The sequence below is a fragment of the Anarhichas minor genome, unplaced genomic scaffold, assembly GCF_050575085.1.
Source record: "Anarhichas minor isolate MPS153535 unplaced genomic scaffold, ASM5057508v1 ptg000009l, whole genome shotgun sequence".
In the NCBI taxonomy this organism is placed as follows: Eukaryota; Metazoa; Chordata; class Actinopteri; order Perciformes; family Anarhichadidae; genus Anarhichas; species Anarhichas minor.
This window is the reverse complement of record NW_027466455.1, coordinates 478,146-498,800: the sequence shown is the minus strand read 5'-3', so window position 1 is coordinate 498,800 and position 20,655 is coordinate 478,146. Positions and strand designations below refer to the sequence as shown.

The following is a 20,655-nucleotide window of genomic DNA, read 5'->3' as shown; positions in this document are numbered from 1 at the left end:
TAGTCACAGTTTTAGCAGACGGGATCTTCCATCTTTCCACAACCTCTTCGTCAGTGACAGAAGTTTCCTTTCTCTCTTCCCCCCCCCCCCCCCCCCCCCCCCCCCTTCCTCTCAGGCGGCACCGGCACCCCTCCGGCCATCGGCGGCCAGAAGGACCCGACCAAGCCGCGCTCGCTCCGCTTCACCTGGTCCATGAAGACCACGTCGTCCATGGAGCCCATGGAGATGATGCGCGAGATCCGCAAGGTCCTCGACTCCAACAGCTGCGAGTACGAGATGCGCGAGCGCTACATGCTGCTGTGCGTGTCGGGCAACCCGGCGCGCGACGACTTCGTCCAGTGGGAGATGGAGGTGTGCAAGCTGCCGCGGCTCTCCCTCAACGGCGTGCGCTTCAAGCGGATCTCGGGCACGTCCATCGCCTTCAAGAACATTGCCTCAAAGATCGCCAACGAGCTCAAACTGTGAGTGCGGAGGAGCCGCGGGGAGGGATGAGATTAAAGCGTGGAGGTGGGAGGCGATAGTGGGGATGAGGATGTAAGCGAGGTGTGTGTGTGTGTGGGGGGGGGGGCAGTGTGGAAGTAAGCTAAAGGGTGGGGATCACTTTAAAAAACATAACACGATTATGTGGACAGAGGTCTGAAGTAGGGCTATTGCTTCTCTGAGACTAGGAACCGTTTCTTTTCTAGGAGTTTTGTTCCTTAAGTTCCCGAGGCCCCGCCTTTAGAAGCTCTGAGTTGATTTCCTCTGAGTTGTGAAGTACTTATAGACCGAGGTCTTCTCTCTTCCCTGCTGGGTTTTTGTTTTTTTTCTCACGTTCTACTTAGACGTTCCACTCTTCTGCATGTTCGAACTGCTCTCTCTGTTTTTTAGTAGTCACACTTTTGATCGCTCTGACCACTCCTGTCCCTTCTTCCTGCTATTTATTCAGTTTGTCTGAACGGTCCTGCTGCCAGGTCTCTCTTTTTTTTTTTTGGGATGGGTGGGGGGGGGGGCCCGGGTAAAGAATTGGGGATGGATGGAGGATAAAAAGGGTGGAGGAATTGCTGGAAAAACAAAATTCTACTTTCTCTCTGAATCGCTTAACACGTGGCAATGAGTGACAGGAAGTTCGGAGCCTTATTTTGCTGGAAACTCAAAAAGGAGTTCTGATTGAATTTGTTCTGATCCTCCTCCAACACGTAATGGACTCCAACTGAGCCAGGACTTTGGTTGCTGAAGCCCACTGTCTCTCTCTCTCACACACACACACACCTACAGATTGATGGATTTTTGACTGCTGCTGTTGGTTGAAGGACCCTCTCCACTCGCCCACCCAAACCTCCCCTCCCACACAAAAAGGAACTTTTAACAATCCACCTGATCCATCCTCCCACCACCACCTCCCTCCTCCTCCTCACCCACTCACTCTTCAGCACCCTCTCTCCATCTAATTTCAAACTGAACTCAGCACAAACACATCCATCTTGTTCGCCTATTCACTCCCTTTTTTTCCCTCCCTCTCCTCTCACACCATCAAGTCTGAGGAGTCCAGTCAGACTTGATGACGTCGTCGACCGTACGGGCTTCAACGTGTCTTCAAGTCCGTACTTTTTTATTTTATTTTTTTTATTTAGTTTCTTCTTTTATGGCTTTTAAAAAAAAAAAAAGAGTTGTGCACTGGAAAAGAGGGACATGTGGGACACTGGGGAGGGGAGGACGGCTCGTGGACGGGGTTGTTGATGGATTTTTATGTTGCCTTTCATTGTAGAGTTAAATTTGGGGTTTGTTTTTGTTGTCAGCACATAAATGCTTGAATGATTTATTTGTATTTTTTTCCTTAATGTTGGTATCACTTCGGTTGGCATCACGCCTTCATATCCAGAATGTCAACCCTGAACCGATGCATTTGTTGTCCCCGTTTCTCCCCCACACACACACACACACACACACACACACGCTCTCTGCTACACAACAAAATGTGTCTTTGGAGTACATAACAAACAGTTTGTGTGTGTGAGTGTATTATAAAAGATCACTGGAGGAAAAAAAAAAAACAATAATCGACAAATGGTGAATTATTTTCTTCTACTTTTGATTTGATAATATATTTTTTTGTGTCGTTGGAAAGTTTGGGGTTTGTACAGATTTGTTTTTTTTTTTCTTTTGGGGGGGGGGGGGGTCATGTCGGATCATATCATTGCTGCCTTTTCGGTGTAGTGCACCTTTAACACACAACTCATAGTGTATCGGATTAAACACAACCCCTCCCCCCCATGTGCAGACAGCAGTTATCAGTGTATTTAAGGATGATGATGATGATAGTGGTGGTGACGACTACTGCTACTTCAAGTTTTTGGCCATTTTCTTTTCTTTTCTTTTCATGTGTCTGTTGTTTTTGTTCAAAGGCCTTATCGGTCCAGACTGGCTTGAAGCAGAAAGATAAAGCAGTCAAAACGTTCTCGTATCAGAGCACATGTTCACGTTCAAAACCACAAACCAGAAGACGTCACTTCCTTTCTCTCGCTTTGCGTTGATGCTCCATTTTGTTGAAGCAGAAGAAACACACACACACACACACACAGGCAGGGTCAGAGAAAGGAGGATAATGCTGCGTCCCGTCAGCTGGTTGTACCTAACTTTTCTTTCTTTCACAATGACACACTGTCGTTTTTGTTATTTTTCTTTCAGTTTTTAATACGTCAGATTTTTCTTTCAAAGTTGATTCATGTATTAAGGTGCTGGGTATTGGATTCTAATTATTATTCTGGCTGTTGCTGTTATATTATCTCTTTCAGGGTTGATTTTATTTACATTATTTCATTTTACATTGCTGTAATTTACATTGATTTAAAATGTGTTTTGAGCAAACTGTAACTGTAGTGGTGGGTTTGGGGTTGGGAGGGGTGATCAGCTCCTGCAAAATGTATTATTTGTTTTTTTTTGTGCAAAGACAAAATGATGAAAAATTACAATGATAGTAATAAAAACAATGATATAATGATAATCTGCCTCTGAACTCCATAATGAGAAAAGCAAGATAAATGCTCTTCCAGCCCCGTAGTTCACGAAGTCTCACAAGGTCCATTTAGTAGCTGGAGCTCTGTCATATTGCATGATCATAATTCCATTTTATTGACATTTAGGCACATCTGATCCATGTTTGCTGCTAACTGAGCAGCAGGGGCAATAGTTTCCCTGTTTACAAAACCTCCATTCTGCCCGAGAACAAGGTTTTTAATAAGCTCAGCATGTGAAGATGTTTACAATAAAATATTGTTTTAAATGTCACTCCCCTCTTCAGTGCAATACAGCTTTAATCCTGTAAAGACGAATGGACAACACATTTTAACCAATAGCTTAACAGCCTTTAGAAAAGGGTGGACACACTCCACATTAGCAGGAGTGTGCGTTAACGGTTTCCTTTGCAGGTGTGGAAGTCACAACTGGTAAGTATTCCTGAGGATCAAAGGATCGTGACACGCAAGTACATTTTGTTTAATTTTCAGACTTGTAATGTCACATTTGTGACAGCAGTTGATGTGGAGGATAATGTAGTTCTACAGCATCGAGGCAACGTGATCGTACTGAACCAGCAGGTAACACTGCAAAAGTTCTGGGGCCCCTAGGGGCCGATGACAGTTGCCCACTTGGTTGTGTGGAAGCACTGCAGACATGGTGGGGTCACCTGCAGTACCTTCGTCAGTGTTGATGTACAACCAGACTTGTATTAGTCTTTAGATGGGATTCACTCATTGGTCCACAGGTAAAGCCCGACACAGAGCTCATGTCCTCAGACCCACGCCCCTAACCTCTCAGATGGTTTGTGTGTGGATGAACCGCTTTAACGCTGGACTATTTGGTCATTTCTTTATTTTAAAAAAACAAAACATTTGTCAAACAAACAGTTCAGTTTCCACAATGTAAACAACTTCTCACATACAGTACACACAAGCTGTTTTTTTGGAGGAAGGAACAGTTAAGAAAAAAAACTCCACGCTAAAACAAAGCCAAACGTGACGGACCGCTTTGATTCCTGCCCAGTGAACCCAACGCAGCGGAGAAGCACTGAACACAGTTTAATACGCACGACCTGTGATCCCAGATCTGCTTACAAAGGCAGCGATGCACAGTCGGCCTGACTATGAAGATGCAGCATGGGACTGTTTGCCAGGTGACACAGCAGATTATCATTCGTTCATGAGGCTGCCTGATGTCTCCTCAGAGATATACGAACTAGAACAGAGGCCGACATATTTTGGTAATCTCATTCCCTGTCTTGCCGAGGGACGATTACATCTTATACGCATTCAAACAGTGGGCTTCTCACCTTTAAGGAGAGAGCCATGCTAACCGTTTTCCTTCATCTAGTCTTTGTGCTAAGCTAAGTTAGCCGGTTGCTGGTGGTACCTTCACATTTACCTCAGACACGGGAGTGGTATGAATATTCTCGGCTCCCAAAAAAGCCTAATTAATCCTTTAAACACCTTTTTTGTTTGACTATCTGTCCTGTTTCTAACATGTAGGAAGCAAGCCAACACGATAACGTGTCAAACTCACTCAACAGCTAATTGGAGACGTGGGAATTCTGTGGAACGATGAGCTTTTAATAAAGCAAGAGCAGACTTTGGCAGAACATTGTACTTTTCGGTGTCAGGCGTCCCCTTCCCTTTGTAAACCAGCTTTAAGAGTCTGTCCTCTACACACGTTTTCCACAGAGGCCAGTGTTAGCGGTTGACTGCTGAAAACATTCCTCAACAGTAATGGACATTTAGCAGTGAAGAACAAGCTGTGGCAAATGTCTTGAACGGCTCTCATTCTCCTTAGTGCTCAGTCAATAATCATAATAATAAAGTATGCACTATCTAAACTACTTACAATAACTACCTGCCGGCCTAGGGCTCACTTTAAAAGTCTAGTCAAAAAAAGGGGGAACATCACTCCAGTTAATACTAGTAATACATGGCTATGAGAAGAGGGAGACGGGATCTCCTGCTCTTCCGTTTTTCCCATTTCGGAGCAAAAACAGCTTCAACTACTAAAAGCTGCATCAGTAAACTCTGCACCGCTTTGAGCACAAAGCTCGGCTTCTATTTGCAAAAGTACCCTTTTCACTCCTCTGTGAGGGTCCAAGTTTTAAAGCAAAGCTCAAAAGGGAGAGGCCCGTTTCTTCACGTCAGCGGGACCCTTCTGGATGACTTCCTCCTCTCAGGAGGAGCAGGTTTGGCTCACACGAGGGGAAACTCTTCTTCTGTGGTTCTCGTCTTTTCTTGCTTTATTTGATTTTCCTGAAGGTTGTTTGGATGACTCGATACCTGCCCAGTGGAACCTACAGTAAAGATATATATATATAGTGTGTCTGTGTTCAACCACACTCCTCCGCAATCCAGATGTTCAGCAGTTGCCATGGAAACGAGCAGGTGGGTTTTGCTCGCTGCGGTCACTGTTTTCTTCAACGGCTCGACAATCCAATGTCTCTTTTTGTGTTGTTCAGAAGCGTGCAGGTAGTGTTTGTTTTGAGTTCCTAGCTTGTTTGGAGACGGTGTGTGTGTGTTTACGTGTTTACACTGGGGAGCGATGGTCTGGAGGTAGGTGTTTGTTAGTACAGTAAAGGGGCTTCAGGCCACTGCCTTTCTTATTGGACCTGCAGGGGGGGGTCCTGACATTTCCTGGATTTTAAGAGTTGTGATGTCACCCTGGGGACCTGAGCGTATGTGGTCATGTGATGTGTGATGGTCCCACGAACAAAGACTAGGAGTGGTGGAGTTACAGGATGAAGAGAAAGCATTGTGTTTGTTTTCATGCTAATTTGTGTGTTTCTATTCCTATAGTAATACGTGTGTGTGTGTGTACACATCAATGAGAGTTGGGCTGCTCCACCTTGAGCCCGACCAGCGACGGGGGCATCTGCCCTGCAGCAGAGGAGGAGCTGGGAGGAGACGCCCGGAGGCTGGAGCTCCCGGTGGAGGAGGACGAGGTGGTCACCGCGGGCCGGATGAGCGGAGGCGGAGGGTGGTTGTGAGGTGCTCGGTTCTGGAGCGGGCGCGTCTGCAGGGGAGGGGGCTGACGGAGGAGGCTGGGGGGAGCCGAGGGAGGCGCGGGGCGCAGCAATGGAGGAGGCTGGGAGAGGGAGGAGGTGGTCTGGGTGGAGGAGGGAGGAGAGGAGCCACCGGTGATGTCTGAGGGAGAGTCCTCCATCTTGACCTAAGGGGGGGGAGGCAGACGGAGATCAGGAGGAGGCACACAACAACAGAGGATGAAGTGAGAGAAGGAGAAACAATTGTGAGAAGGAGGTGGAGAGAGGAGTTAGAGGGGAAAAGAGAATAGAGACAGATGGCATGTTTGCTCTATGATGAAGAGGAGACGGAATCATCTTACGACACAGGAGAGAACTTAATATCACAACCACCTGCTCCTTCTGTTGTCTATATATATATACTCTGATAAGATGGATTCCACCCATTGAATCCACCTCAGTCACCAAGGGCACCAACAAGCATTTTAAGCTCTGAAAACGCTGACACGTGGATTGTGTGACTAAGCATTAAGTTGATGGTCCAGTTAATGACTTTATATCTAGTGTCTTCCTCGGGGCCTGTTCCGTCTTGGATTTTGGACACCAAGGACACTCAATCAAATCTGGTACTAAAACCAGCAAGGTTAGAAACTCTGAATAACTTCAGGTGTCCTTTACATCGGGGCTCACCTCGTCCCCAGCGGCTCCATCTGTTGCGGCGGCCGTGTCCTCGCCGCCCCTCCTCGGGTCTCTCTGGTCTCGGGTGGTGGCCACCTGCTCAGCCGCCCACTCCCTCAGCACCTCGTCCAGGTTGAACCTGCGCCGGTAGCTCACGAAGAACGAACTCACCTGGACAAAAATGGCGAGAGTTGGAGAGGAAATGGCGAACAAAGGTTTGCACTGCGCTCAAGGACGCGGGGACTTAGAGGTCAGTAGACAAACGAAAGGAGGGATAACGAAGATTATAGTTATCCCATAAAATAAAAATGCTTATCTAGACGGGGATGAGAAAATAAATTGGAGAAGAGATGAAAAGCTGATGGGGCAGCCTCACAGAGTAAACTGCTGGGTGGAATGAGGTAACAATAAGAGATGAAAGGGGACGCTCACCTGAGCTGGTGTCTTGGTCCCGATCACCTCAGCGATGGCTGCAAAGTCTTTACCGTAGCGACGGATAGCTGGAGAAGAGACGGTAGAAAAACCGGTTAATATTGCGTCTGTGCATCATCGCCATCAAACGGCTACAGAAACGGTCTGCTTTCTGTCTGTGTGTGTGAGATAAAAGGGGAGATGAAGAGAGACTGAAGTGAACGGCTTGATGATGTGTGTTTCCTGTTAACCTTCACTGAGGTTGGCTGGCTGAGTGCACACTGCTCTCCTCCATCCACTCTCATATCAGACACACATTCATGTGTTTCAGCCTCTGCATTACACAGCTGCGGCCGATGGGGGGGGTTAAACGCTTTGCTCAAAGGCACGCTGACAGCAGCTGCTTGGTTCCTACTTACTACAAAATGCATCTGATTCAGCCGTTCAGGACTTATGCAGAGCTCTGTGTCCGTACCAACAAACAATAAATAACCTCATCAGCCGTGAATCCTCTTAATGAATAACTCATTGAGTGATCCTCGATAACACAACGCTCTCTTTAATTGATGAAGTGCTGGAGTGATACTAGTGTACTGATGTGGAACAGTAGCTGCTTTACTTCTCCCGGAACTGTAATTCACTTAAATCCCAGCTGGGATCTGAATCCCAATCACTCCTATCTCCGTTGCATCAAACTATAAGGGCAGTACAATAGAAAGACATCCTTTTTTTATTATTTATTATGAAAACAAACGCATCATGTCAGATGGTAAAATAAAAAAGGTAAATAAAATACTTCCAACACAAAACAGGCCTTTTCATCTGACAGTTGTGTTTTTCTGTCTAGAGTTAGTGGCCATCTATTGCACACTAATGTATGCAGCATTGGAGCTGCATGGAATATTTTGAGTCCACTACATAAGCTATAATAATATATACAATACAACAAATAGCGATAACACTATACAGTGAATAGTGAGTAGTGATTATGGACACAAGCCCCACTACAGTAATTAAAGTCAACCCAAGCAGAGGGGTAACTTAAAAATGTAAGTAGGCCAAAAAGTCCTATTTACATTTTTTTCAGGAGATATATGTCATGCAGTGATTTTACAGTACCGACACATGCAGTTCCTGTTTGTGGAAAATATGAATGTTGACATGAGGTGACTGTAAGAGGGGAGGAAGATGATGCTGCAGCCTTTACTCACCCTGCACAGCCAGTAGCTGCTCCTCTGAGGTCCAACGAGAGTTCATTTTAGGGACAGGCTGAGGGAGAGAGAGAGGGGGGGGGGGAGATTAGAGTGTGAGGGAGGTAGGTGGGAAGAAAGAGAAGAAAACAGGAGAGGCGAGAGGGGTGAAAATGACAGCAAGAGAGAAAAGGGCAGATTAAAACTAATCTCAGTCCCACAAGGGGTGAAATGATATCTTGGGGGAGTTGGGGAAGGGCAGAGTGAACACATGCGAGAGGAGAAGGACACACTGAAGAGAGATCAGAGGTGAAGAAGAGTGAGTACGCTTAGGAAACAGAAATCAAAGGGGGGATAGATGAAGGATGTAAAGGAGGGACGCTGTAAAAGAAAGGAGTGGAAAAAAGGAAGCTGTAGAATAAAAAAAGATTTACCTCAGCAGGTTTTAAAGTGTCAACACCTTCATTTAAGCTCTGCTTTAAACTACTGTTGTTCTGTTTAATAGACTGGACCTGAGAGAGAAAGTGTAGAAGAAGAGAGAGAGAGGAGACAGTGTAGTAAGTTTATTGGTTAGTTGCACATACACAAAGAGGCTTCTGTTACTTAAACATGCAGCTGCAGTGTCAAATGATGAACAGTTATATTATGGAAGCTGCTTGTAAAATGTGCATACTAATTGTAAAAAACAAAAAGACTGAATTCAATTCATTATAGTTATCACATAAAAAGGTGACAATTTATTTATATATTGTTGCACCATAAAGCTTTGGAGGAGGTGTTAAATTGTCACCTTTATTGGCAGATACATAGTTATAGAAACATTAAATCCTGTTGTGTTCCTTGAAACTACCTCTAGAAGGTCATGGTTGCGTGCGTGAGTGAGTGCGTGCGCATTTCTGTCTGTCTGACAAACTGAATCGAGCCGACTATAACTGAGCACGACTTCTTATGCCAGTAGGAAGAGAGCTAGTTAGCTGTTAGCTTCCGTGGTCAGCAGAGTCCTGTGGTGTGTTTGGCTAACAAAGCTAACGGCTAACGGAACTAAAAACGCACAGATGCCAAAAGATGCAATGTCAGGTTAGATTAAAAGTACTGACGGAAAGGTACACACCTGTCTCTTGAGTGACACCAACTGTGTGTCCAGCTGCCGTAAAGTCAGCACCCCGGAATCATGGGAGGCCGACACCGACCTGATGTCTCCCTGCTGCAGGTACATGCCTTTGGGTGGCCTGCGGCGGGCTCTGAGCGGGTGGTGGCGGTACTGAGCGCCGAGGTTTTCCTTCTTCACCGGCCCAGAGCGACTGGGGGTCGCCTTGTCGGAGTTGGCGTTGTTGGGGTTTTGTTTCACCGCCTGTGTTCGCAGAGAATAAACACAAATATTAGAAAATCAGGTTCTGTCAGAATGATGCCTTTAAAAAAAATAACATTCAAGGAGGCAGCGTTCAGTTTATGTATAATAAATGAAGTTGGAATTGAAGGATAGAGAAGGCAGCGATTTGGCTAGGCTGATTTCCTCAGGCAAGTCATGACTAATCAAACACACAAAAAAGTTTACATAAGCCTGCGCACACACACACACACACACACTCGACAACCACTATTATGTTTTATATTTCTCACCTCTTTCTTGGTGTCAATCTCAAAGTCACTGTCACTGCCAGGGTCTCCTTCCTCTACCTCATCATTACTAGAAAAAGTAAAAAATAAAAGTAACTATCCACACCCATGGTTGAGTATCGTCTCCTGCTCATTGTCTCAATTTCATCGAAAATATATCTAAAATGCTCGAGAATGTCAACAGAAAATGACAACAAGTCATATCAAAGTACCTCATTGGTATTCATGAGGCTCTTGTTACCCAGGACGACATGCTTATGAGTGTCGTTCAACAATGGAGCTTTGTAAATGTCACTTCTCAGAGGAGTAGTTGCTGAGAACCTGTGTTTCCTTCCTGCTCAGTCCTTCCTCCAATATTCATTCGTCGCTCCCTTCGGGTGATCATTAAAGTTTCATGGTGTCTCTTACCTATCTTCTTTCTCTCTCTTGCTGATCAGCCTCCTGGCCTGTCGGTCCATGACTGAGGTCCTGGTCCTGGTCTTCTTCCAGCTGTAGTAGTACTTCACGAGGCTGGAGATCAGCTTGTCAGGAAGCTACGCAACAATACAGGAATTAAAAAAAAAAAATGTAGTATGAAATATTGAAAGTGTTTTTGAAAATTGCACTAAATTCTGTGTGTGTGTGTGTGTGTGCGTGCGTTCCCCCAGTCTCTCACCATCTGCTGGATGCGGTGGAAGCTCTTGCCGTGGAAGCTGAAGGCCTGCTCAAACAGCACTTTGTCCTCCACTGTCCACTCATCTGGGAAGGGGGTGAAGTTCGCCAGGTCGGCAAGGGAGCGCTCCACGTCGTGTTTGTGCCATAGTAACATGCCCAGAGCCTGAGTGGGAGGACGGGGACAGACAAGAAGGGACAGTGATAAGAGAAAGATCATTTTTGCATTTTGATAATGAAATGATCCTTCTGCTGTACCTGCTCCATGTTGTATCCATGTTTCTCTTTAGCCATGAAGATGTACTCGTCCACTGGGGGAGGAGGAGAGAAGAATGGGTTACAAAGTGAAGAGATGTAGAGCAGGGAAAGAAAAACAACAGTGTGGTGGAGAGAGAAGGATCGGGAAACAAGTTAGAGAAAAAAGAAGAACAAGGAAAAATTGAAAGAGAGAAAGAGGAATGAAGAAAATAAATAGAGAAAACGAGTGCACAGGAGAAAACGGAGCATGAAAGTTTTAACTGCTATTCTCTAGTCAGCATGTAGCCATTAAACCGAAGGTGACATTGTTAAGCTTGCACCAGCAGAGGTAAGTGTGTGAAGCTTACACATTGCATCAGAAAGTTGACTGTTGGGACACCAGACCAACATGCTCCTCTGGTCCTTCTCATTGTAGCGGGCTGGACTGTCTGGTGAGGAAAACAAACAAACACGTTTTGAATTGTTTTAACACAAAGTAAACACATTAGGCATTTAAATCCATATGTTATTTGAGGTTGTATATGTATTTTAATCCCACTCCTAATATCTCTCTCTGCCCGATCAAACTTCACATGAACTCCTACTTTCTTCCTCCCTCTCATTTGCATGTTGTCTCCTGTCTCGGCTCCATCTTTGTCTTCCTCTTCATTAGCAAGAAACACGAGGAGGAGGCGATGGCATGTCAGCCGTTTTGGGAATTCAACACCTGTGTTTTGCCAAAATGCAGACGCTAAACGAGTTTAAACGTTTGCCTGCTTCTTCCCTCATCTGGTGCAATCTGTCATCTACGGTGATTGTTTTCAGTGTTCAGCCACTTTCCATCTACACCAACACATCGGGGTGTTTCAATGAGCCCCATGTCAGAATATTTAAACCTTTTCATTCCTCATGAAATAGTATTCAAACAAAAAAAACAGGCTAACAAACTAGCTTTGCTCTGATTCTGAATCGCTACAGACTGTTCTGACAGTTATTGAACGCCCAGCTGCGTTTACTAAAGCAGATATGATGAATAAAAGGCTTGAATATTGCGGAGCTAATCCTTTTATTTATTATACAAAGTCACCACTCTCAAAAGAAACCTTTCGCTGCACGGCGTCATTGGTGATTCTAATTATTTAACACATTTTCTAACTTTTAAAACCTCTACTTTACATTTAAAGGGATTAATTTAACGCCCCTCAAGGTACCACAGATACTTTGGGCATCTCTGTAAACCTGACAATCCACACTGAGCAAGGACAACCTCTGCCACACGTCAAAGTGTCTCCGTGTCCTGGAGAGAAGGGAAGCTGGTAACTGGTCATTTTACCGTGATTCCCCTCCTTATCTGTATTCCCCTCCTTCCTCCATCTCAATGTCCTCACCTCTAAATCTCCTCAGCCCTGATTTCCTCCCTCCATCTATTAAACTTCCTTTTCTCATCGTGCTTTCCTCTCTCAGCTTACCTGGTTTGAACTCTGGTATCTGAGCCTGGTAGTCTCCTCCCACTCTGATCATGCTGTCTGTAGAGAAAGAGAGACACACACACACAACAAATGTGAGTTTTCTATTTCCCAGAAGGAAGGGTAGAGCTGCAGAGATAGAAGAGGATGGGGAACGAATATTCCCAAGAAGTTGCAGGAGTAACTACATCTCGCTATTAATGTAGTTACAAGAAGATGGTCAATGAGCCTAATATTTCATTTTACAAAAACGCCCTCTATTGGGGGCGCTCTTGGTGGGGCACCTCCACTATAAAACACTGTGGGAAACCCTGGGGACATGCCGTTAGTTTGCAAAAGAGCAAACAGTCCTTAAGTCGTCAGCCTGTGAGAAACACTCGGGGAGAACGCTTTTAATCAACTATTGAGATTCTAGTGGTTCTAATGGGTTTCAAAAGACTGCTGAGTGTGTCCGTCTTCTCTTGTTCCATTTACTTAATTGTTCCAAACATTTGGGTTTCTCAACAGTTTGGTTGAATCGCAGCAGATCGTGTCTCTCTTTTTACAAGACAACAATTCAAATTGAACAGACATAGCATATATTGTGATACATACCTTGAAGCGTGCTATTTTTATGCCGATAACATTTTCAGCATGTTCATCCCTAAGTGACAGTTACACAGACAAGACACAGATGTGTGTGTGTGTGGGGGGGGGTACGACAGCGAGCGGATGGCAGACATTAAGTAATTAGTGCCGTGGTAAAGAGGGAGGAAGGCGAGGAGTGTAGAGAGACTATGAGTGAGGCAGGGAAGCAGACCAGCGCGGGGAAGAGACAGATTACGATTCCCTCGGGGAGAGAGGACAGGAAGGGAGGAGACGAGGATGAGAGAAACTGGAGGAGATGGGAAGAAATGGGTGGAGACGGGGAAGGGGGATGAGGAAGGAGGAAGGAAGACTGGATGGAAGGAAAGAAGGGGCATGAAAGGAGGCTAGAAATGAGGGAAAAATAAAAAAAGATGGATGAAAGAGATGTTGGTGACTGGACGACTGAGAAGGGCTGGAGGAGGCCGAGACGAAAGTGGGCGTTGCAATAATGTCAGGGTGGTGGCTTTTTGAACGCTCGCCAACTATTCTAGTTAAACTGTCTGATCTGATAAGATATCGTTAGTCAATGTGCCTTGTGAGATAACGGAGAGATCAACAGCAAGTCGGTGGGTGAGGAAGAGAACGGAGGAAGGAAAGATGTATGTGGGCCGAGGATAGCAAGGATGGATAAGTGTGGGAAGGGGGTGGAGGAGGAGAGAAGGCGGGGAGGACAGAGGGGAGCAGTGTGCAGGGACTGAGGAAGCACTGCAGCAATGCAACGAATGCAACCGGAACAGCTGGCGTGATGCATCTGTACAATGGCAACGCATGTCTACTGTACTCTTTACAACAAGCAGCTCAATCATCCACGAACCCATTGAATTCACATGAGGTCAGTAGGTTAGACTTCAGTTGAGTGTGTGTGTGTGCGCGTGTGCGTGTGCGTCTCTACCGTGAGCGTGCTCTTCGTCGCTGCTCTCCTCTTCGGAGTGTGGTAGGCTGTTGCCGTTGGTTACGGTCTTGGCTCTGCTCCTGGACAGGACCCCGGCCCCCGAGCGCTCCATCACTGAGGGCATGGCTGCAACAAACACACAGACCCCGCATGTAAAATATCCCCCACGTACACACACAGTTTCTGTCTCAAGTATGATTCAATCTCTCGTTAAACCATCACTTAAGTGTCGTTTCATTAGCGGGTTGGCAGCTGTTGGTTTTCACTAGAAACCCTATAAAAACCTAACTCGCTCTTGTAAAGTAGAACAGCACCGTATGCTGCTACCTTGGAAGCGATCCCGTTATGTTCCCTTGAGCTGGGTTTGTTTTCCAAACACTGGTTTACTGTAAACTCACTCACACTCAACAGCTCCCGGCTATCTCTCCCTGACCCTCATGTCACTCAATAGCTACGACTTGGTTGAAACCAGTCGAGAGTCTGAGACTTCCTGTTTGATTTGCTCTGACAGATGTGTCGACGTGGCCGCTGGTCGTTCAACACCACGAGTGAAAGGCTCCTGACTCATTTGCATTTGGTTTGAGATATCAGCCTAACACAGTCTGTCAAACGTCTTTTAAGACTTAAGAATTTAGGCTCACATTCTGATCTTCTTGACCTCAACAGCACCTCAACACACGATCAGACACGTCTTCTTTTTGATCATCACAGGACCCAAACTGATTAACTCAAGCCTGCCTTTATTACTCCACTTAATTAGGAACATGCTTGTCATGGAGGCACCACCCACAAACAGAACAGAGGGCTCCAGACTATTTGTTTAAGACACACTAGAGCCAAGATACCAGAGCTCTTTTTTCCAGTTAGAATCTGTACACTTTGCTTTGTTGAGCTCTATGGAGTCGTTTCTATGTAAAGGTAACGGGATGTGTTTATAGTGTGGCACTCAAAACTCAGCTGACGGCCCGCCGTAACTAAGCGAATGCAGACTTTTTATTCAATCTGTGTGAATTGTTCGCTTATGGCCGATATCCAATCCACTCGACCAAGGTCGGTGAAATGGCTGCGAGTCAGAATCAGAGGTATCGATCCGGCAGGTCTGCCAGGTGCATCGCTGTCATCCATTCATCATTCAAGACAGTTTTCAAGCTAAAATGTTCAATAATTCCTCGATTCAGCTTCTTAACGTCTTAAAGGATTTGCTGCTTTTCCCCCCCCCGGACATTTTATAAACCAAATGATCAAACTATGAACTGAAAACACAATCAGCTGATTAAATAGTGATATCAGCACTCGGAAACACTATTGTATCAAATCAGAGTATTGCTGATAAGAGATTAATCATTTACGTAGTTTTTTTTAAGCAAAAGATGCCAAAATAAATCTTATCAAATGTAAATATTTGCTTTGACTTCTACGATCAGATGTTTGACTATTGGTTAAACAAAACAAGCTGTATAAATATGTTAACTTGGGCTGTGTTAATGATCATTTTCTGACATTTTGTAACGGATGAATCCAGAAAAAGCTCCTGATCCTTAACACTCCTGTGTATGTGAAAAGACTAAAGAGTGAAGTTTGCTCTTGCCCTGGTCTGACCTCATATTCAGTCCACGCATAATCAATTTCGCTATGAAGATGTCCAAAATACGACGTCCTATTTTTAGCCTGACATCATTTCCAGTCGGCCAAATAAAAACTTGTGCATCACAAATCTCGAGCACACAAACCATTACAAACACACGTCGGCCTCTTCGTCACAACAGCACAGCTGACAAGTGGCAGCATCTGAAAAACAACGTGGACACGAGAGCCCTCCTGCATGAAGGGGACTCTTATTTGAAGTGTCATCTACAGTCTCGCGGTGCTATCTCATCGCGTGGCCGTGCCTCGTATACTCTCTCTCTCTCTCTCTCTCTCTCTCTCTCTGTGTGTGTTGATCTCTATGTCTCCGGGCCAGCGAGTCTCACAGCAGCACAAAAGACTAGACGGTCAGCTCAGGACACGGCTCCACACAGCACAAAGTAACCCAACCAAACTCCCCCCCCCCCCCCCTCCCACAAAAGAGCGAGATATTACTCACAGATCACGGTATAAACGGCGCAATGGCCACCCCCACTCTTCGCATTCGCTTTTCTGTCACCAAACCATCATCACATCGGCAACTTCATCGCCGGGGTCCTAACTTGAACCGCGACCAGAACAAAGCGCTTTAGGAGTTACAGACGGGCGACGTGGACTCGTGTCTCGGCACATTAAACATGACCGGTGGTGCTTCTGCAGAGGGTGAGGGGCAATCTCTGCAACCCGAGAGATGCATCCACATCTACCAAACTCCGGTAGACAATACGAGTGTCTGAGGCTCTCTGGGGGTCTTTGTCTGTCTCCCGGTGCCCCCCCCCCCCCTCCTCAAGCCTACAACAGCTGTCCTCTCCCAACTTCACTGGAAACTCACATCATCCAAACATAGTTAATATCTGTCTATTTACGTGTATCTCGGTTGGTTTAAGTTTGGGGGACTCGCTGAAGCTACATAATATAATCCCGCCTCGGTTCACTTTCCAGGGGGTTAGGGTAGCCTCGGACACTGCCACGATATAGCCTCGATCTCTGGCGGACTAAGCCACTGTTAGGACCAATAAGAGCCAAAACTACAATACCTCCCTGCTAGCCTGACTAAGCAGGGTCTATTTGGAGTAGTATGTATTTCTCAACCACCTACTTATGCTTAGTAAGTCATTTTCACAACCTCTCACCACCACAAGGAACTTCTGGCTCTGCTCCTTAACTTTCAATATTTGGACATCTGACATGATGTATTATGTTGCACAAAACCAATCCACACACACACACACACACACACACACACTGCTAAACATGGTTTATCAAGTTCAAGGTAAAGTCTCTAATATATATATAGTTTGTTCCATATCATCCCTAAATGTGTAGTCTGGTCCTCCTTGATGCATCATTTTTGACTCATAATGACAACGTTGACAATAGTATTCCTAAAGTGACTAATAACGTGCTCACGGATCACAAGAGTAAGTTTAAAGTGACCTTGTAGTGGATTTTCTTAATTGTATTTTAGTGAAGGTAACGTCAACATATTATTAGTAGGCTATGGGGACTACTTTGTAAGCATCCTTTTATAATATGTTAACGCTAAACCTTTGTTTTTTAATAGAAACAAAAATCATTATTAAACCAATAATATGAGGTGGTGGATTCGCATCCGGTGCTTTATTGGAGCTAAATCTATATTTTTTCACAGCTTTCCTAAACAGTCGTGTGTGTTGTGTGTCAGACTTCGGAGTCCTTTTGTTTTCCGCACGCTTACTTCTCCTCGCGCTACTGTCTGCTGCTGGCACCAAGTACCAAAAAAACTCGCTTTCTGGATTCATATTTTAACTCAAATTGGCGCTACGTTTAGCCGCAAACATAATCAGTTTGAGCGGTCATAAGTAATTTGTAGAGGCTGAAGAACACAAAATGAGGCGACATTTTCCTCCTCTCCGAAGTGCGACCTGAAGTCAGACCTGTAGTTGGTCGGTGGGATGCTAACGTTAGCCACTTAGCTTGCGGCTCGTACCCTCGCGTTACATTAGTAACGACGATAGTTGGAAGTCGAGATAACAGTCACACCGTACCTGTGTTTCGCTTCTCTCCGCTCTTTGCCGCACTCAGAAACTTCTCTGCGCCTCTGTCCGCGGTTTGTAAATCCTCTTCGAAGCGCAAAGGGACAAGTATCGCATCTAAAACAGCCTAATTCTTGCCTAATTGATGAGCTCGGTCAGTACAATGAAGTGAACAGCATGGATAGATGGAAGCAGAGAGTGTGTGTGTGTGTGTGTGTGTGCCGGGGAGACAGACAACACCCGGGGAAAAGTGAGGTGGACATCCGCCCCGATGCGTTCGCCTCTCCCAACCAGCCGTTTGGATTGATAAAAAGTAGTCCCGTGAAACTATTAAAGTGTAGACCACTCTTAATTTTAGAATTTGTTACGAAACACGTAATTTGACGCGCTAGCGTGTTTTATTCAGCAGCATGTCGTACTTAAAGGGTCTAGAAAAAGAATCAGCTTTTAGAACTGCCTACCTACTAATTCCTACTTTGATTATTATCCAACGTTAATCTCGTTCAAATAGAAGGAGAAAGACGGCGCGGTTGTATGTTATAGAAACAATAGCTGTAATAGACTCTTAATCTGACATCTATCAAAATCCCATAAATTAGGGACTACTTGCCAGTGTGTCGGCGGAGGGATTCGTCAGCTGTGCATCTCTGTACTGAGGCAGGCTGTCCAGACTTGCACTGGTGTATGCATGTTGGAGAAAAGGGCAAAAGAGTGGGGTACAACTCAACCTATAGTGTGTGTGTGCGTGTGTGTGCGTGATTCTGTACGCGTACGTGTCTTCAAGAGCGTGCATGACTTTGTGCATGAACGGACAATGACTCAGATGAATAGCCTCAATGTACTTGGCCTTTTTTTATTTATTTAAAATGTCGAGCAATTCAAAGAGTTCTGCCTTGTACCATCATGTGTGTACGTGTGTTTGGCTGCGTGCACGTGTGGGTGCACAAGCGTGTGTGTGTGTGAGAGTAGAATATGGATTGTTTCAGTCATAGCTATAGCAGGATTCCTCACACCTGATGCTGGCAATAAACACAATAACACACACACACACACACAGATAGAGCCTGCTGCTACCTTTACTAGTGCCTGCTGCTGACATGTAACAGCCTGTTACATACTCCTCCTCCAGCTTTCACTCTCCGTCTCTCTCTTTGGCATCACCACCTCCTCTTCATTTTCACTAACTCTTCCTCATCGTCCCAGTTCTCTTCATTTCCCCACCCTATCTCCATCTCCTCTGTGATTTATTTTATTTATCGTCCCCCTTTTCCCCCTCCACAGTCCTGCTTCCTGCTCCTTTCCTCTCCCTATACTTCTTTATTTTATCTCCCCCTGTTTGCTCCTCTGTCTTCTACTTTCGCCGTCTACTCCCCTCCCTCTGCCCTAATTCTCCTCCTCCCCCTCTTTCCACTCTCCTCTCACTCTCCGTGCCCCCTGCCTGTTTTTTTTGTTTCTCCTCCTTGTTCTTCCTCTGTCTTTTTCTCCCCCTACCTCCCTCCTTCCTCCCCATCCATGTCCTTTGCCTCCTCCGCTTTCCTCCCCTCCTTGATATCTCTCGCCCTCCCTTCACTGCTCCCCTATACTTTCTTTCTCTCCTGTGATGACTCCTCTTATACTCTATCTTTTCTGCCTGCCTCCCTCCCCTCATTCCTCCTCTTCCTCTCCTTCCTCACCCCTCCTCCTTTCCCTCTTCCTCTCCTTCCTCACCCCTCCTCCTTTTCCTCTTCATCTCCTTCCTCACCCCTCCTCCTTTTCCTCTTCCTCCTTCCCTTCTCCCTCTCTCGCCGTCTTCCTCTCATGTCGCTTTCAATTTCAACAGTGTGTGTGCGTACGTGCAAATTCTTCCCCTCCCCCCATTCTCCCCCTACGGTGATACAGTAGGCTAAAGCAGTTTCGCTTCGCTCACCTCCAGCACCCCCCCCCCTCTCCACTCCTCTCCTCTCTTCCTCCCTGTGCAGTCTCATTTTCCCCCCTGCCACCTCCTCCCCTCGCCTCCTTCCCTCTTCTCCTCTCATTAGTCAGTGTCCATGAAACTCACCATTCCACTGTCTCTCCTCTCGCTCAGTCTTCCAGTCCCTAACACATCCTCACTAATGAACAACTGCTACATCTCTCCCCTCCCTCTCTTCACCTCTCAGCTCTCCTTTCATCCTCCTCCTCTTCTTCTTTCTGTCCTCCCCTCTCCTCCTCCTCTGTCCTCCTCTCCATTTGTCACTCCGTCTCTCTCTTTTCCTTCCCTTCCTCTTCTCGCTCGGTTTCTCTTCAATCTCTCAGAACTGAGTGTCCCTCCCACTCTCCCTTTAGCTCACTCTCGTTTCCACTTCTTTCCTCACCCCCTCTGCCCACCTCCTCCCGTCTCTCTCCACCTGTCTCGTTCCTCCTTCTTGCCTGTCTATCTGTCTGCTCTTCTCACTTTTTGTCTGCCTCACTTCCCCATTTCCCTCCACATGTGCTCACAACGATCCCTCCCTCCTTTACACCTCCCCCTGACTCCCATCCCTCCCATCCCTCCCTCCCCCCCTCTTCGAATTCTCTGACTTTCTCTGTTATCTCAGGAGATGCATGATCTAGAATCAGATGTGATAGTTTCCTTGCTGTGTTCGTTGAGTAGTTGCTGTCACATAGGACCATCATGCATGTCTAAATGTTCTGCGCTGCACAACTCACCTTCATGTAGGCTCAGTGAATGAGGCCCTTTTCCATCGCCAACTCGTTATTATATGATTTCTGTGCACCGATTGCTAATGAATCGTCACTGATGTTGCCCACCATGACACACCAGATGACTCAAGCTGTTATGATGTGAATAGATCATAGTATGTGGACCAAACTGAAATTATGTAAGGATGTAAAAGATAATGTATCACTGGATTAAAATGTGTGTCTGTAGAGGGCCTAAAACGATCTGTAGGGGAAAAAAGAGTGGCTCTTAAGGACAGTTCAGAGTGTAAAAATAAATAAATGGAAAGGGCTTATCCTCTTGGGATCATGACTCAGAACTGCATGATAATCCAGCCTTCAAATCACTTTAAATGGCTGCATATAGAAGTACCACTGCAAGAGACAGACACCAGACATCTGCAGCCCACGTGGGGACACTGTACAACCGTTTCATCTCAGTCGAATAGACATGCAGGGTGGATGCCCAGTCTATGTGTTGTAATTCTGTGCTGCAGGGCTCGCTGTGTTGAGAGAGGCCTCATCCTCATCCACCATTCTCCTCTGGTCCTTTCTGCATCTGTTGATTCCCTCTCTC

At 45.9% G+C, this 20,655-nt stretch overlaps 3 protein-coding genes across 11 annotated transcripts in view; 2 read left to right on the top strand and 1 right to left on the bottom strand.

The window, feature by feature from the left end:
* The window catches only part of mark2b (MAP/microtubule affinity-regulating kinase 2b), a 41,043-nt gene extending 38,060 nt beyond the window's left edge, over window positions 1-2,983 (top strand). For all 5 annotated transcript variants that reach the window (XM_076086942.1, XM_076086941.1, XM_076086940.1 and 2 more), the window contains one exon: window positions 116-2,983. In XM_076086942.1, coding sequence (XP_075943057.1) covers window positions 116-465 — 350 coding nt within the window. In that variant the 3' untranslated portion in view covers window positions 466-2,983. The remainder of the gene's footprint in view (window positions 1-115) is intronic.
* rcor2 (REST corepressor 2) lies at window positions 2,159-17,629 on the bottom strand. Of its 5 annotated transcripts, none has more exons than XM_076086946.1 (14): window positions 17,412-17,629; window positions 13,762-13,887; window positions 12,246-12,302; window positions 11,145-11,225; window positions 10,798-10,850; window positions 10,544-10,705; window positions 10,297-10,421; window positions 9,892-9,958; window positions 9,383-9,622; window positions 8,706-8,783; window positions 8,293-8,350; window positions 7,103-7,170; window positions 6,683-6,841; window positions 2,159-6,180 (listed from the first exon to the last, which is right to left on the bottom strand). In XM_076086946.1, the coding sequence occupies exons 2-14, from the start codon at window positions 13,883-13,885 to the stop codon at window positions 5,833-5,835; spliced, it is 1,620 nt and encodes a 539-aa protein (XP_075943061.1). In that variant the 5' UTR covers window positions 13,886-13,887; window positions 17,412-17,629; the 3' UTR covers window positions 2,159-5,832. The 5 variants fall into 5 exon arrangements, with proteins under 5 accessions (XP_075943061.1, XP_075943062.1, XP_075943060.1 ...); XM_076086947.1 differs by lacking the exon at window positions 17,412-17,629 and adding an exon at window positions 15,845-16,488; XM_076086945.1 differs by lacking the exon at window positions 17,412-17,629 and adding an exon at window positions 15,492-15,804.
* naa40 (N-alpha-acetyltransferase 40, NatD catalytic subunit) overlaps window positions 12,949-20,655 on the top strand; it is a 20,049-nt gene continuing 12,342 nt past the window's right edge. Inside the window, exon 1 of the mRNA XM_076086951.1 lies at window positions 12,949-13,701. Within this exon, the coding sequence (XP_075943066.1) occupies window positions 13,615-13,701 (87 nt within the window). The 5' untranslated portion in view covers window positions 12,949-13,614. The remainder of the gene's footprint in view (window positions 13,702-20,655) is intronic.

Excerpts from the sequence above, each read along its gene's own strand:
- rcor2 (XM_076086945.1), bottom strand. The coding sequence starts at position 15,612 with ATGACACTTCAAATAAGAGTCCCCTTCATGCAGGAGGGCTCTCGTGTC. Across the intron at positions 12,303-13,761 it reads CGACGAAGAGCACGCTCACG|ACAGCATGATCAGAGTGGGA; the intron begins GTAGAGACGCAC and ends CTTTCTCTACAG. Across the intron at positions 9,959-10,296 it reads AAGAGAGAGAAAGAAGATAG|TAATGATGAGGTAGAGGAAG; the intron begins GTAAGAGACACC and ends TACTTTTTCTAG.